The sequence below is a fragment of the Ovis canadensis genome, chromosome 6 (assembly GCF_042477335.2).
Source record: "Ovis canadensis isolate MfBH-ARS-UI-01 breed Bighorn chromosome 6, ARS-UI_OviCan_v2, whole genome shotgun sequence".
NCBI classification, from domain to species: Eukaryota; Metazoa; Chordata; class Mammalia; order Artiodactyla; family Bovidae; genus Ovis; species Ovis canadensis.
In genome coordinates this window covers 107,337,869-107,353,251 of record NC_091250.1, presented here as the reverse complement: position 1 = coordinate 107,353,251, position 15,383 = coordinate 107,337,869, and the positions used below count along the sequence as shown (strand labels likewise).

General features: G+C 45.2%; 1 protein-coding gene across 2 annotated transcripts in view; it reads left to right on the top strand.

Moving 5' to 3' along the window:
• Positions 1-15,383, top strand: part of PPEF2 (protein phosphatase with EF-hand domain 2) — a 44,978-nt gene that overhangs the window by 16,294 nt on the left and 13,301 nt on the right. For both annotated transcript variants that reach the window (XM_069594376.1, XM_069594375.1), the window contains 8 exons: positions 32-89; positions 1,017-1,192; positions 2,490-2,604; positions 3,858-3,904; positions 4,668-4,834; positions 5,425-5,461; positions 5,544-5,693; positions 14,466-14,852. In XM_069594376.1, coding sequence (XP_069450477.1) covers positions 32-89; positions 1,017-1,192; positions 2,490-2,604; positions 3,858-3,904; positions 4,668-4,834; positions 5,425-5,461; positions 5,544-5,693; positions 14,466-14,852 — 1,137 coding nt within the window. The remainder of the gene's footprint in view (positions 1-31; positions 90-1,016; positions 1,193-2,489; positions 2,605-3,857; positions 3,905-4,667; positions 4,835-5,424; positions 5,462-5,543; positions 5,694-14,465; positions 14,853-15,383) is intronic.

Here is a 15,383-nt window from a genome sequence, read left to right as displayed (position 1 = left end):
TAAAGCGGTGTCTGCTTGGGTTTCTCTGCAGCTCCACAATTTCTTCAGCTACCTTGTGGATCACTTCACCCCCAGCAGTCACAACGAGAGTGAGTATGAAATGCCACCCGGCAGGTCCTCTGGTCTGAGGGTCAGAGACATCAGGGTGAGGTAGAGGGGTGCACCGGGAGTGAAAATGTGAATCTCGTGACGGCCAGGGAATGAGCGAGGAGGTTCTCCTGGAAGCAGACCTGGAGACAAGAGTTTGAGCACAAGGAGTTTATTTGGTAAATACAGGAAGCACTGAGAGGTGAAGGAGGGGCTCAGGAAAGGGGAGGCACACAGAGAAGGAGTGGGTAACTAAACCAGCAGTTTGTCAGGGAAATAACGCAAAACACAGCCCAGGAAGCCTCCAACCTGAAGGCAGTGGGATCTGGAGTCTGTGTCACTGGTGGGAGCTGCTGGGAGGGGCAGATGGGAGGGTCATTCCTGTGCATCCGGCCTCTCTGCTGATCCAGGGGAAGCCCTCAGGCAGTGATGCTGGGGCAGCCTTTGGAAATCAATTGCCTGAGTCTGAGGCATCTGCCGTACTAAGTACCCCAGAAATGCCTATGAATTTCCACTTAAAATTTTCTCTTAAGAAAATTAAATGTGCATTAATTTTTTAAAACACCATCCTTGTAGAGAAGGGGGACAAAAAGAAGCAAATGTAGAAAAATATGGGAAACCTATTGAAAATATGTTCATTTCCCCAGTACCCCTTTCCTCCTGCTTACCAACCTAAGCCGCTGAATCTCTGTACTTTCTAAGTCAGTCAGTCTTTTAAAATAGAAGTCAAATGGATTTAACATGATAACATAACCTTTCTCCTGCCCATCCTAGTTTCTTGTGACCTGGTCTTCTCCTTTCTCCTCCCCGGTGTTGGCGGCCTTGCCCAACCGGCCATGTCCCCTGCAAGTAAGGTCCAAGAAATGGACTCTCTATTGCTTGAGCCTGCAGGCCTGCTCTAAGCCAGCCCACCCTTTCTGTGCTGCCAGGGGACTTCCTGAACCGCATGTTCACTGAGGAGCAACCCCCCCAGGCCTCCGAAATGCAGAACAGCTGTGACTATGAATCCATCGAGGTACCGGACAGTTACACAGGGCCACGCCTCGCCTTCCCACTCCTTCCTGACCATGCAACTGCCCTGGTGGAAGCTTTCAGACGGAAACAAGTAAGCTCATGCCAGGGTCCTGGGTCACCAGCCATCCCACGGAAAGTGTAGCAGCAGACAGACACAGTGCAAAAGGAATGGCCCTGGATTTAGGGTGTTGGTGTCAGGGATCCACCAGAGATAGCCACTTGCCCTTTTCTTAGCCAGGACCTTGTGGTTGATCAGGTTTTTATATATTGAAAACCCCTCCTCCTAATCGAGTAATCTCTTCATTCATCTCACAGATATTGAGCACTGCCATGGGCAGGCACTGTTCCAGATACTGCACTGAACAGGGAACAAAACAGACACAAATCTCTGCCCACAGAGGGGTAACATTTTAGTGGGGAGACGTAATAAATAACAATAATATATATGCATAATATATACATTATATATATATATATAATATGTAATATATTAGGTGGCAGAGCTATATCAGAGCATAAACTAAGTTTCCGGTGGGAGAGATGGCAATTTTACAGAGTGATCTGGGAAAGAATTACTGAAAAGGTGATTTCTGAGCAAGAGTCGAACATGGCGAGGGAGTGTGCCATGTGTACATCTGGGGAAAGAGTTCTAGGTGGAGGGAATAAATGGAAAGGCCCTGGGCAGGACCTCGCCTGGACTGCTCCAGACATCAGCAAGGCCACTGGGGCTGGAAAGGAGGGAACCAGGGAACAACTGTCAGGAGATGGAGATGGAGGGGTAAGTTAAGGTAGGCTCAATTTTCTGAAGGAGATGGGGAAACCATGAGCACAGAAATGATATAATCCAGCTTTCTTTTAAAAATAATCATATTGTTTGATGAACAGAGTGTAGGGAGCAAGGGCTGAAACAGGGAGGTAGGTCAAGAGACTACTGTAATATAGTCCAAGCCTGGAACCTAGGTGGTTAGAGGTAGTGAGAAGTGGCCAGATTCTGGCTCTTAGGCCAGATTCCAATCCTTCCCCTTATTTCACATGAAGATAATTCACTGCAGAAGCTGGGATGATTTTCCCAATAATGTCAGGATCACTAATACCATCAGTGTATATGTACTTCTTCATAAAACAATCATATGTTTCTCCCTAGCTAAAGGCAAGGAAGGGTTACACAGTGTAGGAAGAGGACATTGGTTCAGTATTTGAAGGATGATGAAAAACATGAACAAGGGCAGAGGATGAGTGAAAAAGAAACCATCTGTGCATAGGTCCCAGGAGCAGTTTACTAGGGTCACTTAATGCGGTCTTGGGGGTCTTTCAGTGGTAAACGTGTGACCCGCCTTCCCTCACAAGTATGTCTTATTTTGTCCCCTCCCTGCTCTTCTTCCTAGTAGAGGCTCCATGCTCGGTATGTCTTGAATCTTTTGCATGAAGCCAGGAAACACCTGGTACAACTGCCGAACATCAACCGGGTCTCCACTTGTTACAGCGAGGAAATCACAGTGTGTGGTAAGAGCCAGTCAGAAATGGCTTTATGTGCTGGACACGAACCAGAAAATTCTGCCTGTTGTGGGGGAGAGAGGGGAGGGCTAGAGGGGTCCTGATGGCCACATGGGCAGGCCAGCTTCATGCCTTCACACTGAATATATTTACATATTTATTCCACAATTACTTAAACTGGGGGTGGGGAGGGCAGGTGCTATGAAGGAGAACTGTAGGCCAGGGGGCCCAGCCTCTTCTTGATTTTTCCAAGAGATTCAGATTTGGCCCCAAACTCATGCTGTCCATTCAGAACAGAATTCCAGCAAATAACTAGACCTTCGCTTGTTAGAAGACAGTTTATTTATTGTACCTGAACAGGTCTAAATGCCTAGCAAATGGTTCCTTCTGTCTACATTTCCTCTTAGAGAGAAATCCTGTAAATGACAAATTTCTCCATCCCCTTATATGATGGGTGATGTTTTAATATCCATTATAGGGGAGACTATAACACACAGGGGCTGTAAACTAGCACTTCCAGGGCCACACATGGCCTGCAATATGTCTTGTCTGCTTCAAAATGTTCTTAAATTTCTAGTTTCCAACGTTTGAAAGTTGGGAGGATTTCATGTTAAAATCCAGATTTCCAACTTCTTGAAAAATCTTGTAACACTGACCCATATAAGTGAGTACCAGCGTCTTACTTTAAGATGGGGCAGAAATCTCTCCAGTTCTCATCCAGGCTTTCAGCCCTACACCATTCTGTCTTATTTCTGCTTTAGTAAAAATATGTCATTTATTGTTTGTGAGAATCATACAGAAGAAATATCATGCTTTCTGCTTTCAATATTAACCTTGCAACAGGGAAGCTAATATTTTGTCGTTCAGTCATTAAGTCATGTCTGACTTTTTCTGACCCATGGGACTAGCCCACCAGGATCCTCTGTACGTGAAATCTCCCAGGCGAGAATACTTGAGTGGGTAGCCATTCGCTTCTCCGGGGGATCTTCCCAACACATGGATCAAACCCACATCTTCTGCACTGCCAGGTGGATTCTTTACCACTTAACCACCTAGGAAGCAGCTAATTATTTGTCCCTGTCTTATATATGGAAAAATGAGTGACCATAAGTTTATCATGTTTTCCTGGGTATTTTTATTTAAACTGAGTTACAGATGACATAATATTGCATTAGTTTTAGGTATACAATGAGTATTTTTTTATAGTAAAAATTAGAAACAATGGTGAAGATCATTCAAAACTGATATTTTTTCTTTGTTAGGAGATTTACATGGCCAGTTGGATGACCTAATATTTATATTTTATAAGGTATGAACTCTCAAATTATGTTCCTGTCTTGTTCTGAGGTTTACTTTAGAAGTTCACATACAGTATCTATTAAAAAATGCTTAAGTATTTTAAAATATTTTAGAGTAGTATTTGCTACTATGTAGCAAATGCAGAATGTAAAAATGATTATTGTATTATATTGTAGTGTATTTTTGTAGGCTGTTTAAAAAACAGAAAAATCTATGGTTAATAAAATCATTATTTGGAAAAAGAAAATCAAGTACTAAATAGAGAAAATTATTTATTATCAAAGCAACTGAAAGCTATTTTCATACCTATTTTTAGTTACCAAATGCTCTGTATAGTGATAACTATTCCACTAATGTAATTAACACAAAGCATTTTCTGATGTATTGGCTTGTTGAATCCTGAGAAATGTATGGCAGCTATTATTATCATTGCCAGTTAGAGACAGAGTGGCCAGAACTTAAAATGAGCCTTGGAATTACAAGTTCAGTGCCCGTGGCACAAACCACCTGGCAACACTGTGCTTTTGGATAATGAACACATTTATTTTGGTGAGCATGTCGTAACCTCAGCCTGGCTAGAAAGGAATATGAGACCAACAGAAAGTATTTCCAATATTTCCATCTTTTACTGACATTTCCTGTTTGGAAAAGAGCCAGACAGCACAGCACTGGCTTTCAGGCCTGATGTGACTGTCCGATGCACAATGGCTTGACCCAATTTCCTATTTCCTTCTCCCACTGTTTCTTCTTGGACTTGACTCCTCGTTTGGAAGAACGGCCTCCCATCACCAGAGCGGGCCTATGTGTTCAATGGCGACTTTGTGGACCGAGGGAAGGATTCAGTCGAGATCCTAATGGTTCTCTTTGCCTTCATGTTGGTTTACCCAAAAGAGTTCCATCTTAACCGAGGAAACCATGAGGACCATATTGTGAACTTACGGTACAAACCAAAACATGCTTGGGGATTTGGTCTTTACTGGTTGCGACTGTGAAGTTATTTTTCCAGAGCTTCGTATTTGTTAGATGCATTTTTAAAGCAATCTTCAAATTTATAAAGTGGAATACACAATATATACCATTTTAAAAGTTTTTCTTAAAAGTTTACACATTATCCTAATATTCTACCATTTTAAAAGGTTTTCTTAAAAGTTTACACATTATCCTAATATTCTAATAAAACTATTACATTTGTTTTCACATGGCCAAACACTTTAATCATACAAACAGTAAGAGTTTACTATAGAAAAAGTGCAAAATATAGATAAGCAAATGAAAATTAAAGTATCCCATATTTCTACCCACAGATAATATAATTTTAAACAGTTGGCAATTATTTTGCAATGTTTTTTCTATATATATATATATTTTAATTTTTGATTGGAGGATAATTGCTTTACTATATTTTGTTGGTTCCTGCTATAAACATGAATCAGCCATAGGTATAATATAGAATATGCATTTTTATAAAAATGCAACTGTGCCAGACATAATATCACTAAATTTAATATCTGTTTCTGATTCTAACTCTAGATATGGTTTTACCAAGGAAGTGATGCATAAATATAAGGTATGCAGCTCTTAAAAGCAAAAGTTTCTCTCAGTGCAGATAAATGAAGTGAATTATTTAAAACTTAGTATCATGTTTTCAGATACACGGCAAGAAAATACTAAAACTGCTGCAAGATGTGTTCTGCTGGCTTCCACTGGCCACTCTGGTTGATGAGAAAGTCCTGATTCTTCATGGTGGAGTGTCAGACAGGACTGACTTGGAGCTCCTGGCTAAACTAGACAGGCACAAGGTACTGACTGAGCACTAAACTAATGTGGATTTCTGTATAATGCCAGGCGTCATTGCCAACGAACCTAAGACAGATGTCATCTTGACTCCATTGCTAACTCCAGCTGACTAATACGGGCTGTTAAGAGAATCCGTTAAATCTTTGGACAGAGGGTTGGGAATCCGCTGCTGGGGCAGGTGTACTGTGATCCATTAACATTTGCCATGGATGACGGTGGGGAACGGCAGCTACTGCCGCCTGTTGAAAGCCTTGAGTCCTAACCACTGGACCTGCCAGGGAACTCCCTAGAACCTTTGCTTTCTAATTTTCCACTTCCAAAATGAAACAGAAAAAATAGAAACTATTGGGGTATAAGGTATTCTGTTTTTTTACACTCCCCCTACTCCTGCTTGTTTTTGTTAAGTTCCTTTGGGACAAGTATTAATACCATCTCTGGTTATGTTGTATTTCTGCTAGCACTTTCCTTGCATATAGTAAGCGCTTAAAATAATGGTTGTTGAGTTTAACTGCAGGAATTGAGACCCTGCAAGCTGTGCAGTGCAGCCAAAAAAAGAAGCAAAGATTCTGTTTTCTTTTAATCATAGACTCTTACCCTTGAATCGTATATTATAGCCTCTCTCCTCCAACTGCCCATCCACACAGGAATGAATCCCTGCTATGACATCCTTGAGCCGTTCCAAAAACAGAGAACTCATTCTACATAAGCCAGCCTACTCTGGGCAACTCTAACTGATGTACAGTAAGTTCTATATATACGAACGAATTTGGTTCCAAGAACACATTCATAAGTCCAATTTGTCCCAAGTTAGCCTAGGTTCCCAATATAATCAGCTATATAGTACTGTACTGTAATAGGTTTATAGTACTTTTCACACAAATAATACATACATTAAAAACAGACACAAAAAACACTTTAAATCTTACAGAACAGTACCTTGAAAAGTACAGTAGTACAGTCTAACAGCTGGCATACAGGGGCTGGCAGGCACGTCTTCGAAAGTTTGCAACCGGTAGGTTCATATATGCAAAGACTTACTGTAAAAGTCTATACTGTTGTTGTTCAGTTGCCAAGTGGTGTCTGACTCTTTTCAACCCCATGAACTTGCACCACCACCAGGCCTCTCTGTCCCTCCCCATCTCCCAGGTTTGCCCAAATTCATGTCCATTGAATCGGTGATGCCATCCAACCATCTCATCCTCTGTCACCCTCTTCTCCTTCTGTTATGAGACATAAATGAAAGAGTGTGGCCTTAAAATCAGACAGACCTGAGTCAGAATCTGGAAACAAGCACTTCTTGGCTGGGATGGCAGCTTTGTGTACTCGGTTGTCCAGGCGCCAAGGCTTCTTATGTCTTGTTACTCTGCCATCCTTAGAGTGACATCCCCATGCCCTCATGTGCCTAGCTCAAGATAGCTTGCCACCACACCTGCGTTCCAAGCAATACAGTAGAGGAATGAAAGGAAGAATATCCTACCCTTTAAAGACATAGTGAAGAAGTTGCAAGCATCTCTTCCGCTCTCATCCCATTGGTCAGAACTTAGTGCATTCCGTAGGCAGGATGTGATGGCTCCTTTGATCTCTGTGGGACCATCCTAACTCCAGTGTGATGGATCCATGGCTTAATTCCCTTCAACTTCACCAGGGAAATGAGTCATGAATATCACCTCACGAGGTCCAGTCCAGCAAGGTGATACAGAAATGCACGGTATGTGCTAAAAATAGTAACACCTTCCATAAGTTGTTCAGGTACAAGGACCTGGCTATGTCCATTACAGACCCACACTTCCTAGAGTCGGCTTTCTGAGAATGGTTAGGACTCCGATCTGATCCCCATTCATTGGCCTTAAGTCTTCAGGAAAATACTTTGGATAGCATCTTATGAGATCCAAATCAGTGATCAGGGCCAACACTTGGGCTGGTCTTCTGGATGTTTATTCTCCCAAGATTTCTACAGGATCCAGCCTCCAGGACAGCAGTGGCACGGGCGAACATCTGTGGGAAACATTAACGGCTAGAAATAAACTTACGTAGAGCCGTGAAAGTAGCTCCCCGTGATTCTACATACCCGACAGTGTCTGCGTTCCTTAACTGAATTCCTTCTGGATCTCAAACTATTTCTGAAACAATGGCAGGGTCTCTAGAACAATATGTCATAGTTGCTCAGCTGGCGCCTGCTTCTAAGGCCTGGGCTTCCCTCGTGGTTCAGCTGGTAAAGAATCCACCCGCAATGTAGGAAACCTGGGTTCGATCCCTGGGTTAGGAAGATCCCCTGGAGAAGGGAACAGGCTACCCACTCTAGTATTCTGGCCTGGAGAATTCCATGGACTGTATAGCCCATGGGGGTCACAAAGAGTCAGACATGATTGAGCAACTTTCACTTCCAAGGGCTACCTTCAACTGGAAGTAGGGCAACCAGTGAAGCTTTATCACAGGTTAAAGTAATCTCCTGACAACTTTTAGCTATAGTCTTTTTAAGAGTGTGATTCCTCTTCCATTTTGCCAGTAGATTGGGGTTGTCAAGAAGCATGTAATTTCCAAAGACGGTTTAAAGCTCAAGATACTTCTTGAGATAGTCTTGCTATAAAGGCCCCTTTATTGTCACTCAAAATGGACATAAGTAACCCAAACCTAGGGATTATTTTTTTTAGGAGATCTTTAACAACCTCATGTGTTTTCAGGCCAGCAAGGAAATGCTTCTATCCAACCAGTACAAGTGTTCACAAATAGCTAATAAGGGCCTAAGGTTTCCAGTGACTACTGGCATCACAGTGAAGTCGCTGATCTTTTCCCAGTCCAGCACCTGGGGTCTGAACTCCTTTGATTAAAGGCAGTGTCCCAGTTTTAGGATTATTTTTAGCACACACCATGCATTTCTGTATCAGCTTTTGAATTGTCCTTTGCAAGTTTGGTCCTGTTTGCAAATCCACTGCTGCTGCTAAGTCGCTTCAGTCATGTCCAACTCTGTGCGACCCCAGAGACGGCAGCCCACCAGGCTCCCCCATCCCTGGGATTCTCCAGGCAAGAACACTGGAATGGGTTGCCATTTCCTTCTCCAATGCATGAAAGTGAAAAGTGAAAGTGAAGTCACTCAGTCGTGTCCGACTCTTAGCGACCCCATGGACTGCAGCCCACCAGGCTCTTCCTTCCATGGGATTTTCCAGGCAAGCGTACTGGAGTGGGGTGCCATTGCCTTCTCCGTTGCAAATCCACTAGAGGGTGCTATCTCTCCCACAGTGGGTACTCAGGTGTACATAATGTAACACCTTCTGTAAAGGTGTTCAGGTACAAGGACCTTACTATATGCATTATAAACCCAGCTTTCCCAGAGTCAGCATCCTGAGAATGACCAGGACTCCAGTCAGATCCCATTCATTGGCCTTAAATCTTCGAGAAGATAGATTGCATCTTACCAGATCTACATCGGCGACCAGAGCCAACTCTGGCACCTAGGTATCCCTGCCTGCTGGCTTTGCTGCTTGATCAGCTAAATGATTCCTTCCGGCAGTCACACAGTGCTTTCGGATGTCCTGAACAGTGGACATTAATTCTTTTGGCTCCATGACAGTTTCTAATAAGGTTAAAATTTCTTCAGCAGGGTTAAGTTCCTTATTCCCTGCAATTAACAGTCCCCTCTCCAAATGGCCCTATGAGCATGGACCACCAAGAAAGCATACTTTAGAATCAGTGAAAACAGTTACTCTTATCCTTATACAGATGGAAGGCTCTCATCAGGGCTGTTAGTTCTCCCTTTTGTGCAGAGATTCCTGGGGGAAAAGCTTCTGCTTCCAGGGTATTTTGATGAGTTACCACCACATACCCAGCTTTGCATTCTTCCTGGTCCATAAAGCTGCCTCCATCTGTGAACATCTCAAGGTCTGGGTTCTCCAGTGGCTGGTCCATCAGGTCGGGATGGCTGGAATAGACTGGTTCAATTATCGGAATACAATCATGCATAAGCTCTTCAGTATTATTTGGGAGCACCCTGGCAGGATGCAAGGTGGAGCTGTTTTCAGAGTGACATTAGGATCATCCAACAGTATAGGCTGATACTTTCCACATCTTCCTGAAGTTAACCAATATCCTCCCCCTCTGTTCTAGGAGGAAAAATAAACAGTGAGGTGTATGCACTGTGGCAGGTTGTCCTAATATAAATTTCTCCACTTCCGGTAAAAGTTCACAGGTCACTGCTACAGTCCAAAGACAAACTGGCCACCCCTTAGTAACTGTATCTAATTGCTTTAAGAAATACTCAGCAGGCTCCTTATGCTACCCAGGTTCCAAGTCAGGACTCCAAGGCTGATTCCTTGTCTCTCATGAACAAATAAGTCAAAGGGCTTTCTGGTATCTGGACGACCTAAAGCCAGGGCAGTTAGTTTTTTTAATAACCTGGAATGCCCTATGGCATTTCCCTAGTTGAGTGTAGAGATTCATGTCTCCTTTAAAGTGAAAGTGTTAGTCACTTAGTCATGTCCAACTCTTTGGAACCCCTGTGGACTGTAGCCTACCAGGCTCCTCTGTCCATGGGATTCTCCAGGCAAGAATACTGCAGTGGGTTGCCATTCCTTCCTCCGGGGGTCTTCCCGACCAAGGGGTCGAACCTGGATCTCCTGCATTGCAGGCAGCTTCTTTTCTGTCTGAGCCAGCAGGCAGAAAGCCTCCTTTAAAAAAGCTTCCCAATAGGGTTTTGCAGTGAGTGCAAAATTGGGGATCCAGTTGAGGCAGAACCTGGCCGTTCCTAGGAATCCCTGCAGTTTATTTATGTATTGACTGTGCTGCATGGCATGTGGGATCTTAATTCCCTGACCAAGAATCGAACTCATACACCCTATAGTGGAAGTGTGGAGTTTCAACCACTGGACAGCCAGGAAGGTCCCCCTGCAACTGTCTTTTGGTATAGGAATGGCAATCCTGGCTAGAACTTCCTGTCAGGGAGCAGGTCTATACTTGTGATAATTCCAAACCCAAATATTTAGCAGAGGGCAAAAAAGTGTGACTTTTTCTTGAACACCTTATAGCCTTGTTCAGCCAGAAAGTTCAGAGTCAAAACTGTGTTCTAGTCTGAGGTGCCCTTTCTCTTACTAGCAATCAGAATATCATCCACAAGCTGGATCAAGGCTGCCTCGCTTAGCTGCTGCTAAGTCGCTTCAGTTGTGTCCGACTCTGTGCCACCCCATAGATGGCCTCCTACCAGGCTCCCCAGTCCCTGGGATTCTCCAGGCAAGAACACTGGAATGGGTTGCCATTTCCTTCTCTAATGCATGAAAGTGAAAAGTGAAAGTGAAGTTGCTCAGTCATGTCCAACTCTTAGCGACCCTACAAACCGCAGCCTAGCAGGCCTCTCCGTCCATGGGATTTTCTAGGCAAGAGTACTGGAGTGGGGTGCCATTGCCTTCTCCTCGCTTAGCTGAGGGTCCCTCAAATCTTTTGCCAGGATTTCTCCAAATATCGTGGGAGTATTTTAAAATCCCTGTGGGACTACTATCCAGCAGTATTCTTGCTGAACTTCTGTATCTAGATTCTTACTATTCAAATCTAAAGATTCTTAGGATTCAAAACTCATGGGTACACACAAAAAAAGGGAATCCAAGTCTAATGCAGTAAGCCAGCACAAATCTCTAGAAAAAGTAGTGAGCAGAGTGTATGAGTTAGGGACTCCTGGATGAATATCTTCTACAGTTTGATTAATATCCCTTAAGGTGTGCACAAACCGATATTCATCTGTGCCTGGTGTCCAGACAGTAAAACTTAAGTATTGTAAGGTGATTTAATACAACATGTATTAAATCATGTTCTAGGGTTTCTGGGGGAATTGAATCAATTTTCCCCCCTTTTGAATGGACTCAACTTCCAGGTGGTTGCAGCAAAGAAACTTTTCCAAGGGTCCCTGTTACAGTTACCAAAAAGTTGAATCCCCAATTGCTAGTCATTAACAACTTAATCAGATACAGATGGACACGATAAGACCAAAATGAAAACAAAACCCAGATGGGCCCCAGGCTTTTAACTAGGGTATGGAGGTCAGAACTGCCAATCAGTCTAGGTACAGGTGAATTTCTTGAACAGGGTTACTCATCCAAAAGACATCTTCTAACCCCAAGACCTCTTCCAACCTCAAATCCCCCAAATCACCTCCTAGCTACAAAACTAAGCACTGAATGTTGGCTGCACGTCGCCAGGAAACCCAGGGAATCCTTCCTAGAACAGACAGACAAGGGGACTGTTTGGACTCATCCACAGGCTTTTGATATCAGCAACAGGCTGACCAACCATGGGCAGCAGGTCCGTCTGGATTTATCTCCTGGCTGGTGTGCCGTATTTGTTACCGAACCAGGTTCCCTCTGCCCTAGCTTTGCAGCCAAAATGCTGGGATGCCAAAGTTTAGAGCAAAGAGAGGGTTTATTCACAAGGCAGCCAAGTGAGGAGGCTGAAGAACAAATCTCGAATCCTCTTCCCTGAAGGCAGGGGTTCAGGTTATTTATGGGAGAAAGAAGCAGGGTATCTGAGCTGTGAGAGGAGTGGCAGGGAGAGGATAAGGAAAAGCTGCAGTAATCGTGGTTCTGAGCAGGCATAACTAGGCTACAGGCTCTGCACCTTCAAAAGGGCACTAATGGAACTCTCGAGCATGCCTGGTTGAAGGGTCAGTGGTCCCATCCAGTCTTAGTCAGCTCAGCTAGAACTAGACACAGCCAATTCCAAGTTCCCAGAAAACGACTCAGGCAAACATCTTATTTAGGCCACGTGCTGCTTGGAGGGCATGCATGTTTTCTGTAGTGACAGTTAAAACAGCCTTGATTAGTGAAGGTAGGTTACAGGTGAAATGGATTTCACTAACGCTTACCCACCGTTTCAGAAACTTAGGGGGGCAGAGGGTCAGCTATGTAGATTCCATCCCAGTGCAGTCTCAGTATCTCTGTGCCTTGGGGTTCTTACTTGTATTATAAGTGAGGGTTTCCCAGATGGGACAGTGGTAAAGAACCTGCCTGCCAGTGCAGGACACGTGAGAGCCTCAGGTGGGATCCCTGGGTCAGGAAGATTCCCTAGAGAAAGAAATGGCAACCCACTAGAGTAGTCTTGCCTGGAGAATCCCACAGAGGAGCCTGGTGGGCTGCAGACGCTGTGGGATCACAGAGTCGGACATGACTGAGTGAGCCCACATACTGTTAAGTGAGAATGCTATTGCATGGGGGTGTTCAGGCTAATCAATATATTCATAAAAGGGCCCTGGAGAGCACCTATTTGGAAGAGGCTTGATACATATTAACACTATTATCCTTAAGAATAAAAGTCAGGGACACCTCTTGAAGCAGATAACATCCTTATAAAGTTACCTGAGGACCGGAAGGGGCGGACTGGTGGACTGGCCCTGACTGTGAGGTGGCAACAGGGAGGGGAGGAGTTGGTTAGGAGTCTGTTCACACTCTGAGGACTCGCACTCTCTTCACGCAGGGCCAGAACTGCCTAAGAAGTAATTAGCACTTGTCCAGGGTTACAGAATAACCTCTGTTCTCTTCTCTTCCATCAGGATCCCTCTTCAAATGTCAGTCAGGTACTGCCAAGCGTCAAGTGCCCGTCTTTGTTCCTGCCCGCAGTCAGTCCACACCGGGACGTGGCTTTCTTGTACTGCAGTCCTTAGATCTATTTGCAGAAAGTTCTCGCTCCTTGATTACACACCTGAGGAGTCTTCTTTGTGAACCAGACGTTTCTCTTGATACCCCTGTGGATGCTGTGGCACTCGGGCATGCTGGGAATGGCTGCTCTTGCCTTTGGCTGGATGCCCCAGGTCTGCTTTGTGGCCTGAACCAACTCTCTCAGGATCAGAATTCCTCCTGCTTGTGTTCTCCACATTGTCAGCTTGGTCCCAGTACCACGATGACTCTGAGGCAGGGAGAGGAACCACACCTGGTCCCTTTGGCAAGAAGAGCATCTTCCCAATTAGATCCAGGTTGAAGTGAGGCGCTCCCGTTCCCTCCCAGGTCCTTCCTCAGCAGGCATTTCCTGCGAATGGCCAGTTATAGCAGGTGTCAGGTTTTTCCCACTCCAGCCATCCTCAGTCAAGGCTGCATTTCTTCCCCTTTGTGTTTGCATCTGTGGAAAAGCAAGAGAGTCAATAAGGGCTCGCCTTCTGAGAGGTGCTCTGTCTAAAAATCACTAGGTTCCTAGAAACAGGTCGGCATTTCTCCAATTATTTGTGGTGGAGGACCAGGTTTCATAAATTTTTAATTTGTCACAGACCAGTACTGTTGTCGGAGAAGGCAATGGCACCCCACTCCAGTACTCTTGCCTGGAAAATCTCATGGATGGAGGAGCCTTGTAGGCTGCAGTACACAGGGTCGCTAAGGGTTGGACCCGACTGAGTGACTTCACTTTCGCTTTTCACTTTCATGCTTTGGAGAAGGAAATGGCAACCCACTCCAGTGTTCTTGCCTGGAGAATCTCAGGGACAGGGGAGCCTGGTGGGCTGCTGTCTATGGGGTCGCACAGAGTCGGACACGAATGAAGTGACCTAGCAGCAGCAGCAGTACTATTGTAAAATGTGATAAATGTGAATTACTAGAAAAATGAAATGCAAACCCAAAAGTATAAGCCCACTGATCATGTGTTTGAATGACATTGATATCAAATTGCAATAAAAGCTTGGAAAGGCTTAGTTCTGTGCTGACCTTGCCACCATCGGGACAGTCCGTGGGGCCCCGCTGACTTGATGCCACATTTCTGCTGTCAAAGGAGAACAGTTTCACTGAAGCATCTGTATCTTTTCCGACTACTTTTAGATTGTTTCCACCATGAGATACAAAACAAGAAAGGAGAATAAGAAACAGGCGGAGGAGAAGGGAAACGCCAACCAGACGGGATCTGCCGGGAGACCCTCCCCGTGGTTTCTCCCCCAAAGCCGCTCTCTGCCCTCCTCGCCCCTCCGCCCCAGCACCCACAAGGCCCACAGAGCCGGGCGCTCCTCCAGCGTCCCCTGCGGCGTCCCCCTGGACCCCAAGGAGCTCTCCCGCCGGGTGCGGCACTCCGTAGACCTGGAGCTGGAGAGGTGCCGGCAGCAAGCGGGCTTCCCGGCGATCAAGGAGAAGGAGGAGCCCTCGTCCTCGGAGTCAGAAGTGGACTCAGATGCGGAGGAGCCGCCGCAACCCACACCGGAGGAGTGGAGGCAGGTGGGTGTGGCCGGCGCCGCTCTCTGCAAAAAGCAAGGATTTCACAAAACCCAACCAATCTCCTCCTGGCTCTTTTCGTCCTTATTTCTCTCTCCCGGAGGTCAGAGCACTCAAATTGGTATTTGCTGGTGTGCTAAGTCGCTTCAGTCATATCTGACTCTTTGCAATCCTGCGGACTGGACTATATGTAATTCGCCAGGCTCCTCTGTCTTCGGGATTCTCCAGGCAAGAATACTGGAGTGGCCCTCCATGCCATGCCCTCCTCCTGGGGATCTTCCCGACCTAGGGATCCTCCAGGGGATCTTGCCGACCCAGGGATCATACCCTGTCTCTTGGGTCTCCTATATTGGCAGGCAGGTTTCTTTACCACTAGTGCCACCTGGGAAGCCCAGTATTTGCCTAGTGACGCCTGTGGTCTGGAGTTTTATAAAGATGAAAGTTGTGCCAGGTCGGCTGTATTGTCTGAGTAAGCTTGGTTTAGTGACTCAGCATCACTGGGGGGAAAAGGTAAGCCACAATTTATCGGCTGCT